General features: G+C 43.2%; 3 protein-coding genes across 3 annotated transcripts; 1 reads left to right on the top strand and 2 right to left on the bottom strand.

Moving 5' to 3' along the window:
• Window positions 1–2,507: 2,507 nt before the first annotated feature.
• PHALS_05741 (Zinc finger, C2H2) lies at window positions 2,508–5,908 on the top strand (the record flags this gene model as incomplete). Its single annotated transcript, XM_024723034.1, has 3 exons — window positions 2,508–3,059; window positions 3,121–3,454; window positions 3,513–5,908. 3 exons carry the CDS (start codon window positions 2,508–2,510, stop codon window positions 5,906–5,908), a joined length of 3,282 nt encoding a protein of 1,093 aa, XP_024574051.1.
• A 4,084-nt stretch (window positions 5,909–9,992) lies between these two features.
• Window positions 9,993–10,276, bottom strand: PHALS_05740 (uncharacterized protein; the record flags this gene model as incomplete). Its single annotated transcript, XM_024723033.1, has 2 exons — window positions 9,993–10,143; window positions 10,224–10,276. 2 exons carry the CDS (start codon window positions 10,274–10,276, stop codon window positions 9,993–9,995), a joined length of 204 nt encoding a protein of 67 aa, XP_024574050.1.
• A 784-nt stretch (window positions 10,277–11,060) lies between these two features.
• On the bottom strand, window positions 11,061–11,296 carry PHALS_05739 (uncharacterized protein; the record flags this gene model as incomplete). Its single annotated transcript, XM_024723032.1, has 2 exons — window positions 11,061–11,120; window positions 11,195–11,296. 2 exons carry the CDS (start codon window positions 11,294–11,296, stop codon window positions 11,061–11,063), a joined length of 162 nt encoding a protein of 53 aa, XP_024574049.1.
• Between the last annotated feature and the right edge of the window lie 324 nt (window positions 11,297–11,620).

Here is an 11,620-nt window from a genome sequence, read left to right as displayed (position 1 = left end):
ATCAGCTTGTTAAGCCCGTCCTGCATGCCCTGGGGCAAAGAGGAAAATTCCTCCATCCCCACAGAGGATCAGTCTACACGACTCAGGTGTAGATCGACTACAAGTGGTACCAAGTGCAGCGGGGCTGCCGGAGCTTTGCGCTTGAGGAAGTGTACTTTAGGTCACCGACCTTCGTTCTTTACAAGAACCAAGTATGAGTTAGCGGATCGCAATCTGCTTGCTCCAAGAGTAATTATCGCCTTAACCCAAGGCTAGTTGATTCTTCGGTTTAAATCCAAAACTGACTTTAATTTGTTTTTTATTCTAATTTTAAAAGTTTAGATTTTCCTAAATATACTAAATATATATAGTAAAATCTATTTTCATGCATAACTACTGGCTAACTAGCCACATACTTTTTTGTTGTTTGGGTGCAGTCTCATCATGCACAACTCGTGTGTCACACACCCCTTTGACCAGAGTACGTGTAACCCCATTTCAGTTGAAGCACTCCAAGATTTGAATCAGGTTCACGGCCAATATGTCGTGTCGACCTCCAAGTTTAGGTGGGACTAGAAGAAAGCTTCGCACTAAAGACGGCAACCCCGATATTCCATAAAAGTGAATAATAGTGATCAATTGGTTCCTTCAAAATAGCCGATACTCCACACGCTGTCAAAATTCCTCTAGAACTGAATCATTCATAACGGATGATGAGCGTAGTCACGCTGAGTTTACCTTCGACCGTAGTGAGAAGACCTTTGCAATGTCATTACATGTAGGAAGTCATCGTTAATAACTTTCCTGAGCTGCACCAGCTCTTTCATCGTCGGCAACGGTCCCAAAAGAACATCTGTTCTTGTAACCTCACACCCAGTCGTTGCATCCACAATAAGTGGACCAGCATATTTGCCTGCTGCATTTCCATCATGGGGAGTAGTACGCTGAAACAGCTTATTCGCGGACTCAGTTGCATCCAGAGCGGGAGTATCAACACCAGGATCAACAAATTCTGTTGATTCCTTGACATCCGTGTGCTCAACCATACAGAGGGTGGGAGAATCACCTTTGTGGTCGGTTATACCCATTGACCTAAAATCCGACTTAACCACTGTATGAGTGGGAGTATTTCCATGAATATAATCGATTCCTTCGACTTTTTCGATAACCATCTTCCGTCTTGATGGGGGCATCATCTATCATCTCTCTGTCACAGATTCTTTCCGTTGGGCAAATCGCCATGGTCAATCGTTTTTAAATGGCCAGTTCCGGGCACCAATTGGTCCATCGACATACTCTGTGAGAGTCCAGCCCTAGTCACTCCATACAACTCCATAGCTTCTCTAATCTGGGGGATTTTAATTGCATGGCATATATCAATGAAGTGTGATAAATTTCCACCAGCATACGACTGCCTAGCACTTGAATGCTTCTTCTGGTGCATAGTGAACTTGAACCCTTTGCTCCCAAGGGTTTCATCTACGTCAAGAGATCTCCTCCCGACCATTTATGATCGCCAATCAATCCATGGCTCGTGCTTCTCAACCCACGGTATGCCTAAAATTAGGTCATACCGTTTGTATATCTTGAGGACTGCGGTTACTTTCTTCGGGTTGAAGTCTTCGAACATTCAGTTGAAGATCAACTATAATATTCTTTGCGGTGATCGCCGCACCAGTGACTAACTTCACTGAGATAAGGCAATTGCTTATATCTAGCGCACCCGAAAGCACTGAATCATGTTCAGCAACACTTTGTTTCCGCGAGTAATCACGCAGACGATAAAGGCTTTAAATTGAGGACTGTAACCCTTCACACTCGCTGTAACCACCTCCACTCATGTCATTAATGAAGAACAATGATCCTTCAATAGCTAAATCCTCGTGAGTGATTCTACCACCACACTCATTAGAGTTCATGATTGTACCAGCTGAATGCTCTGTGTCTACTGGGTACCGGTATTTTGGGAACGCCTAATGCTGATACCGCTTGGCTCGGAACCACTACGACAAGATCCGTGTTGAGAAGTTCGTCTCCCGGCCTTCGCCATGTTGCATTTGGATGGTCACGCGATGGAATGGGCGATAACATGGCATGTTCCTTCCGCCGAAACGGCAAAAGGATTTGTCATGCCCTCAAGCTAGCAGCTCATTGTACAACCAAGATTAGAAGCTTCGTGAGCTTCGTGCCAATATGGCAAGCAAACCACTACCAGATGCAGTAATGGTCACTGCGTTTATGAAGTGACTCCTTTATGGTCCTTTCTAGACTGGAGCCAACGTCGCTTGTAATCGCATACCGCTTCTAATCAATTGGAATTTCATACATACTGCGTTTCGTGAGGCTAAACACAGACGTTCTCTCCACAAATTTACATTGTGATCCATTGGGTTGCACAAAAGCGTAATATGTGCGACCACAATAATATGTTCCAAAATAAACAGTTGTTCATCTATCAATATTGAGCTCAATAAGACTATATTCTTATTGAAGTGGCGCGAATCTTTTTCAGAGTCATATAATCTGAAATGTGTGATTACCGTAGGAAGGAATCACGCCTTTATCGTGGTTATGAAGAGTACGAGGGGAGTTTTGGTTCTCTTCAAGTCTCTGCATCCTCAGCAATTGGATTTCAAACACGTGTACCTTCAAGCCACCGTGATTATATAAATTCGCCAAATGTCAAGATCTTTTCAAAGTGGCGTAAGGGTCGAGCGCGAGAATTTCATGAAAGAGCAAAATATTTGGCTAATCGTAAGGCGAATAAGATATCTCACTCCTTAAACGATTTTGTTGATGACGCTGATCACTTGCAAGAAAGAGAGAAGATGCCAGGAAGTCCCACTAACGGCCTTCAACGACAAGTTTGGCTACCAAAACGTAACTTTGCTTTTCGACAACGAGCTGGAAAATTGGACATTCGCGCAATCGCACGACTCGATTTGGAGAAAATTACAGCCACTACAGATATTGAAATCATTCAAAGACATTTGGAGAATCTAGCATTTGCAGATGTAACGTTGGATGACGTCCAACACTACTCAGATGCCTACTTTTTGAAATTATTCCAGATTGCTCAGGTATGTCCGAACTATACATCATCTTTGTCGACTTTTATTGACGATAATCATGATTGGATAGCTCACGTTAGAATATCTAATGCACGTTCAAGACTCGCTTGTCAGTCATTCAAAAGGACTTGAAAAACAGTGTGAAGAACTCATGAACGAATGTCAACAGCTTGAAAACAATAACGGGCAGCACGAAACCGAAATTGCTACCTTAAAACGTGAGATTCGACAAAAACAGCGAACAATGGCTACGCTGGAGTTAATGCTACTTAATGCATCAAATTCAAATCGTCGTAACATACCAGACAAGGAAAATGCGGCACAGGTTGCTAATGCACTTAATGATGATCTCATGGTTAATCAAGGTGGTTCAAATTTAGCTGAAGGAGGATCGATCGCATGCGGTAAGGCAGTACTATATATTCTTTCAGTTCTAATCATGCTTTCCATCTATAACTGCAGCGGTATCCTGTGTGCTGTGTGAAAAGCGGTTTATCTCGGCGGAGTACTTACTACGCCATCAGCAGAAACGGCATCAAACCACGAAAAGGAATAATCAAAAAAAGAAAAGCTTGTTTGGTTCTCGTAGTAGTTGTGACTCTCAAGAAGCGAAAAGAGAGAGAGAAAATAGACCAACTCCGTTACCAAAGGAGGTGATTGATGCCTTAAAGGAGAACAATCAATTATCAAAGCAGCTCGTAAATTTACAGGATCAACTTTGCGCTGAGCAAGATGCTAGAACTCGACAAAGCCAACAACATGAGAGCCAGCAACAGCAAATTAACTCACGAGTCGAAACTTATATGGAAAAAATGCAAGCTTTGCTACTCGAGATGGAAAAGAAGCAAGAAGCCACAAAGCTAGATTTACGGCTGTACATGCAGGAGGCCACGAATCGTCTTCAAATGGAAACTATGAAGGCAAATAGTGATTTGCAAGGGCAAAGAATCTCATGCGCAGGACGACTTGAAGATGATGAAAGAGAAGACACTGCTAAAGAAAAGGAAGCGAAATGGTCAGATAAGGTGGAAAAGATGATGGATACATTCTTGCAAGTTCAAGCGTTGAAGCAACATGAAGTCGACATTCTCAAACAAGAAAGCAGTAAATTGTGGTCCAAGTACAACAAACTCAAGAAGAGGCAGTATCGTCCAGAACCGAGGTTGACCGAATTAACTGCTTTAGATGCTATGCGATTCGGACTTGATCGCGGCGAAGTGGGGGAGACAGTAGAGACTCAAACTTTGAATGTGGACAAGGCTGTAGCGCATCTTGAAGATAAAGTTGTACAAACCGACGAAAAACCTGACGAGAAACCATTCAAGCAAAGTCAAAACGATGAGTTGCTTCCCCAAGAGTCAAAAACAGAAGTCACAATGCATAAACTCGATGCGATTGTTGTGTCACCCGACAAATCTGAAGAAATTGTGGAATTCCCATCACAGTTTTCGAGTGTAGAAGAGACCACTGTCGTTGCATTTGAAGCAGAGGCATCTGAGCAGGTATATTCGCCACTAGATTTTCAGCAAGCGGCGCATATTATTGGCAAAGTGGCGCTAGGGTTTTTAGCCCGACGAGCAATTTCGAAGTCATCAAATTGGTGTATCACAATAGAAGTTGCGTCATTAGCAGCAGTTCTTACAGTTGATGAATTTGAATATGTTCGCGAGCACTTTGTCAACCGATTGCATGTACAAGTAGAAGTTTCAATGTCAGCAAATGACTTGCGCGTGACGATTGCAAGACTTTTGTCTGGAAATGACGAGTTCGTAACTGGGAATGAGACACCCGGCAGGACTAAATCAGTTGATATTACTGCTACTATGACCTACCATCGAGTGCTACTTCATCATAAATATACTGGCGCCGAATTGTCTGGCAGTACACTTATTCACGAGCTCAAAAATGTAGTTGAAGTTGAGATTATTCCGTATGATGCGACAGCAGTCATGCAAATACAAGAAATGATCGAAATGCATGCAGCTGTTTCAGATCGTTTCGAGAAAATCAAGAGCGCTTCCATCAATATGGCAACTAGTAGCTTGCTAGCATCAGAAAGCGGTGATTTCGAGCACAAACTGAGCGATAAATTTCCAAATTTAGTGCGACTGCAAGCTCTCGCACGTGGATTTCTTGCTAGAAAATATGTTGAATTGATGAAGATTACCCGACTGATGAATTCAAGATTGATCCGGATGAGTTCGCCGCAAAAAACAGCCTTATTCAGCGATAAGTCAATGAAACCTTCTTGGATGAAAGTCGATCCGATACTTGCTATTCAATACACGAAAGTACAAAAGAGGATGCAAGCGAAGTTACGTGCTGCATTAAACAGAGTTAGCGAAAGTGATGAGAAAGAAAATGATTTACAAAACATACCACTAGCTGAGTTCGAAAAAGTCAGCGCAGAATTGCGATTAAAGCAAAACGTTCTTTCAGACAACGTCCAGTGTCGAATTCGACTAATCACGGAGCGGTTGACACCAATGGCAAGACGTGAGTATCGTCAATTGAAGTTTAATCATACAGAAAGCATCAGACTCGGAATTGCGGGGAATGCTAAAATCCAAAGAGCGGTACAGATTGAGATTGTAAGGAACCGACTGAAGCAGCTTCTTGCTGACGATACTGCATTTGATTCAACGTGGTCTCAAATAAAAAAAAGCGACGGTATAGATAATTCGTCTGTAGTAAATTTGGCGCTGTCTTCATCGCGTTCGACAGATCACGAGACTGGCAAGTCTGTAAGCAGCTTTGACTCAAAAGAAATTGATCAGCTGGCGAGCGCGTACGAAGCGAATGAGTCACCGGTAAGGTCTGAAGGCATTGGGCATGAACTGTTGGCTGAAGAAAAGTAGAAATGGGAGCGTATCCAAGTCCATACCAGCATCAGCCACGCTTTCGCAGTACTCAAGAGGCTGAAGGTCGTGCAAGCAGTTAACGATGACATTGTTCACCAGGCATACTGAATAATACGCAGATGTTAAATATGTGGTAGTAACAAATATCTGTACCTCCTTTTCTCTCTGTTGAGAAATATGAACGGTCGAGTTCGCACACAAGGCCGTCCGGCAAATCCCTCAAGGGAAAATGTCAAGCCTAAGTAGGCACAGGGCGGCCTGCTAGCAAAGATCTGGTTTCCTTGTAACTCGTGGAGGGCGAGGTCATTGAACTCGGCATTTGAAAACGAAACTCTCGAAGACAGGGAGGTCTCAACACCCCGAGTTGTTGGCAGTCAGTATCAATTTTTGTCCTTGAGAAAGCTGTGGGAATTTTTGTTAGAGTCGGAAGCGTTGTTCAATCACGTGCGACTCGCGAATGTCGAAAAAGCAGACTTTTTGCGGAAAAATTGCAGAGGTGGTATACAGACACGATGGTCGTAAATCTTGCAACAGGGGGACACTAGTCAATGTATCAAAGGCTCTTATTAACGTAGCTGAGAACTTGGACAGTTTAGACGTTGTCTTATTCTGACACTGGACTCGCGAAAAAATCATATTTTTGGGATAAAGTGGTTCGTAGAAAGATATGAAATGCTACATGTCCACCACGACAAAATCAAGTCTTGAATCCACCTCTAATCGGATCCAGAAGCGCTATGGCGTGTACATGAAGTTACAATAGTTTTGGTGCAAGACTCGGAGCATCCAAAATGATGATGTTGAGTGTCTTGAGAAAATCTTGGGTGATAAAAACGGCAGTGGGGCGCATGAGACAGAGAATAGGGATCGTTTATTGCGGTACTCGTGGTGTATGTCCTGGTATCCAGCTTGGACCGTTAATAACCGCTATAAGTTTGTATCCCCTGCGTTCAAAGCAGTCGAGAGAGAAGAGACGACAGTGGGTCAGGTTCTCCTATTCCAGATCCGATTTGGACGTATAAACGCAACAGTGTCACGGTTCTCTGGATAGCGCAGATGGTGACAGGTGACGCAGGTTGCAAGTAGAAGGCCAGGCCCTGAGGTTGCTAAGTACAATACGTCCTTTTCAAAATATCCTCGTTTGGCTGAGTCAGCACTATCGTGTGACGAGCCCCCGCGTGGAGCATTGCTCCCTACAGATTAGTGGTGAGTAATTTGACTGAACTCTGAAATGGGTAGTCTTAAAAGTTGAAAGTCTAACCTCATTAGTTATGATTTGGGCTTTCACTCAGCACAAAAGCTTCTCAGTCCAGTAAAAAGAAAAATGGGTCACCCGCAGGCTACAAAGTTAGACAGAATAATTCACAGTAATTTTCGACATGGGTTCAAAGGAGAATGAGAATGAACTTGACGCAAACAGAGGTCTAAGCCAACGATGAGCTGAGGTGATATTTATCGTCGATGATTCCATGGCGGGGCACTGAGTGCGAGGAGTGTAACAGCAACTACGAAACATCATACAATTAGTTTTGGGTTTTACTGAAGGAATATCAAAAGGTGATTATAAGAGACTCAGCACGCGTGTTGTTCTCGAATCAAAGAGAGCAACATGAGATTGACCTGGTTCCTGGAACCAAATACTGTGTCGCAATACAAAAATTCCTACTATTGATTCAATACAACGTCATGACGACTTTTGTTCTGTGAGTGATAAACAATGTTGGTTTCGTGGGAGAAATATATATCCCTATTGGTGCTGATTTTACGTGTCAAACAAGCTTAAGCCAAGTCTTTAAAAGTACATTTTTGTAAACTGAAAGCAAGCGGCGAATTGTTAATTCTCCTGTTTATAGGTTTTGAGCTGAATGTAATCTCTTATCTGGCACAAGTGTCAAATCTTAGAAATGATATAGCATGGACGGTTGCACTTTGCCTAGTGCTCTTGACCTAGTTGACACTTATCAATATCAATTATAGCTGATGAAAGAAAGCAATTTTTTCTCATTGTGGTGATTTTTCTGACCGAGATGTTTCGGATTTGGCGATTGAAGCCTTGGAACTGTCTCACAAACCGGTGACAGCTGACCGCCTTGTGATATGGTTGTTTGGGCTATACACAAACCTATTACGGCAAAATTCAAGCCTATAGTCGACTTGAGTAAGGGAAGTTGGATGTGAATGTCCACATTAAACCCTTGGGAGTCGCAGCCCAGTTTGTGCCGTTTGGTAAGCTGTTTGCCAATACACAGAAGCCAATACAGAGAAGGGTGTATTTAGCGCTGACAAGATTATATTTTTGGAATCTTTCATTGAAAAGTATGGTTTGCGAGCTAGATTGACCAGTTGGTCTTCAAGAAGTGGCTCCACTTTCACGAAATGAAGATATAATACTATGCAAATTTAGCAGACAAGTCACGACCCCTCACCGACCACCTAGCAGGGACGTTAGATGATGCTAGGGTGCGGGATAAGAGGCAGCCTAAATAAATGTCAATGTGTTCCGCGATTCTAGCTTTTCAGATTTTTTATCAGCCAATTTATGTCGTCTGTGATACCTCAGATATTGCCTATAGTTGCTGTTTTACTCGAAGGATGCGGAGCCTCGTTTGAGCCCAGTCAGCTGTAAGCCTTTTTGAAGAACTTTTTCGTTCATGATACAAAGTACCTTGCTGTGTAGAACGCTGTTGTTAGGTTTAAGGCGCACGTGCTTTGTTCCGCACCCTTGCAGCTTATACAGACTATGCATCCTGGCGCACGGTGACGTGGTGCCGAAACATTTTTTGAGGTAGAAACAATTTGGGTTGGATTAATATAGTGAGGGATGCGCTTCGCATTGCCTTGACTATTAACAGTCGCAGATCACGACGGAGAAGATGCATCTTATGCACCGATATAAACCAGATACAACGCGTGATTCGTTGCCACAACTTCAAGAGCCACGGCGTTTATGAACCAAGATGCATCGCAGTCGGTTGCACGTTGGCATCCTATTTCCTAAGCCTAGGTTACTTGCTGTATTAGAGCACTTAGTCACGTGAGCATAATGTGTGATGGGACTGTATGACTAGGACCACAAATTTAGGATTTACGAGACACGTGACACCGTTTGGGTAACAATTTCAGTATAGAACATATATACTGCTCAGTGAGGGCTTCGTATTGACAATGCGTCTTGTATAAATGGGCATTTACATTTGTGCATATGTGTCATGCTATCTGTCAACACCAGAGTCAAATCCGGCAGAATGTTGGCAGTCCTAAAGTATTTACTACACTTTGGCTTTTCAGAAAGTCGAATCCGGCAATAGCGGCATTGAGATCTTTGTGTACCAAATGAGCAATATGACTCATCTCACTCTGCCAGCAGTTCTGCAACTGGTGAGGGTACTGCTAAGCTGTTCCTCAACAAAGTTTTTCGCCAGCGTGGCTTGCCTGCGGTCGGTATCCATTTTAGACAAAGTTTTTAGAAGATACTAGGCACCAGATTGGACGTGTCAAAAGCTGAATCTCAGCATACGAATGGCTGAACGAGATTCTTTAGTAGCGTGGTTGAAAATATTTTCCAAAGGACTCAAATAGAGAAACCACAGTACTAGAGTGACTTACTCCCGCTAAATGAATGAGCATGCCTCTACAAGATTTTTCATATTCGATATATAAAATTTGATAATCCCCGGATACCAACGACGTCGTCGAGAAGTAGCTTCAGTAGTGGTGTGCCGATTTGGATTGGATTGCTCAAATCAGCATGTAGCAAATTGCATATTTACCTTAACGTGACTGATCGTCATGTGAACAAGTGCGCATTGCTATCGCTGATAGTCAGGGTGTTCAGAGGCAACAAACGATGTATGAAGTAACCTCACCACACTTGAATATAATAATTAAATAATCGGCGGTGTCTGTGGTCTTAACAGTATAGTTGCAACCGTGCTACTTGGAATTGTTTACAGTTGTAGAGATAAAGATATTTAGTTACACTTTGAGCCTTTCTAGGATAATTCAATACACCTTGTACTCTATGTCGTCTTGCTGAAATAATATGGCAATTTTTCTTACGAGGCAATGAAAGGCGAATCGCTCAAAAAGAGATGGAATATCCCTGTAGCTGAGCTTCCCTCGGTCCCACTGGAAATGTCGCGGACCACGCAGTGCAATTGCGTAGCTCATTATGAATGCGAAAGCTGTCCCAATGTAGTTTGAACACACGCCGAAATACTAAACGATAGCCACTATAACCGAGAGATCACTGACGAAAGCCAGCCTCGAAGGGTGGGCCTAGGCCGGCATTCCTTGTTTAGCAAGGAATGACCCTAGTCGACGTGGAACGGTCAGGGTCGTTGGGCTCACATAACCTGTTACCATTATCTAATCTAGTGAAAGGGGAACCCTCAAATGAAAGTATGCGGTCCCGCATTGGTCCAATTATCTTGGTGGCGTTGATGCTTATGGCCTGGCAAATCCTTGATCGACGTCTCCTTTCGAAAAAAGGAAGGACCATCTGGCGCGGCGCTGTTTCCACAAGAGATTGGATGGCCTTGTTGCAAGCTCGTAACTTGGTTGTTCGCTGTAACATTCGTGGAGATGAGCGGAATGGAAATAGCACGAGCTCAAGATGATGAATTTATAGCTCGATGTCCATGTACTTTGGAGAGTCAAGTTTTGACGAATTCAAAGTCGGGCATCCGCTTCGCGAACGTTCATTTGCACGCTATGGTACCCGTGAGGCGACTCGACTCCTTCACCCGGTACGCGAAATGAATGCATTAATCTTTCGTACTATAGCCAGCATTCAGTACTCAAGGTATGTTTTTCAAGAAGGGCACGGATTGACCAGACCATTGCTGCTCTAAGCATAGGGGGTACTCCTACGAAGCTTTAGATTGCGCGGATTAATGAAGGTGTGAAGCAACTTTCAAACGCTCGTCTCACTCTCAGTGCAAGGGGAAGGCCAGCAAGCATAGGTGTATACAGGCAGACTTTTTAAATTCAATTTTTCTCTGAACAAGAATGCGGCAATCTCACTGCATGCAGATTTTTAAAACTGGGTGTCTGTGAAAATTCTTCAGCTGACTCCTTTGCCAAAGTTGCTGTTGCGATATCAACTGAGCAGATTGATCAGATTTCGGGTAGTATTTGGGTTGGCCTGCTAGCAAATAAGTATGACGCTCATTACAGCGGGGAGCGTAAAATTTTTCTGTCGGACTGCCTGTTCCCACAACAGTTGCAAATCTATCTTAATGAAGCACTGCAACACCTCAGTGGACTAAGTCGTTTGCGCACTCTCAGTGCACCGGCACCGACAAAAAGGCTATTATGAACGCGCGCTTCTGTGATATTCGAATGTTCATCCCGCTTAAAATCTGGCGTGAAGAGAGTTTTCATTTTGCCAAAATAATGTATGGAAAGCATCTACGCTTGACAGAGAATAGGGACTATATCTGATGTGTAACGGGGTTACACATACCCTCGTAACAGGGATGTGTGTCACACCAGATGGGCATGGTGTGACCACACCAAAACAAGAATACGGTACGGGGCTGGATAGCCAGTACTTATACATGTATTTATATTTTTCTATACATATTAAGGAAAATCTATGCATTTAAAATTAGGCGGCTTTGCCGCAGATAAAATAAAAAAGTCAGTTTTATACTTTAATTGAAGAGTTAATTAGCCTTGAATCAAGGCTATAATTACTGTTGGAGG

This window comes from Plasmopara halstedii (assembly GCF_900000015.1).
Source record: "Plasmopara halstedii genome assembly, contig: Scaffold_291, whole genome shotgun sequence".
Classification (NCBI taxonomy): domain Eukaryota; phylum Oomycota; class Peronosporomycetes; order Peronosporales; family Peronosporaceae; genus Plasmopara; species Plasmopara halstedii.
The sequence above is the reverse complement of the archived record's forward strand: the minus strand, read 5'-3'. Positions and strand labels throughout refer to the sequence as shown.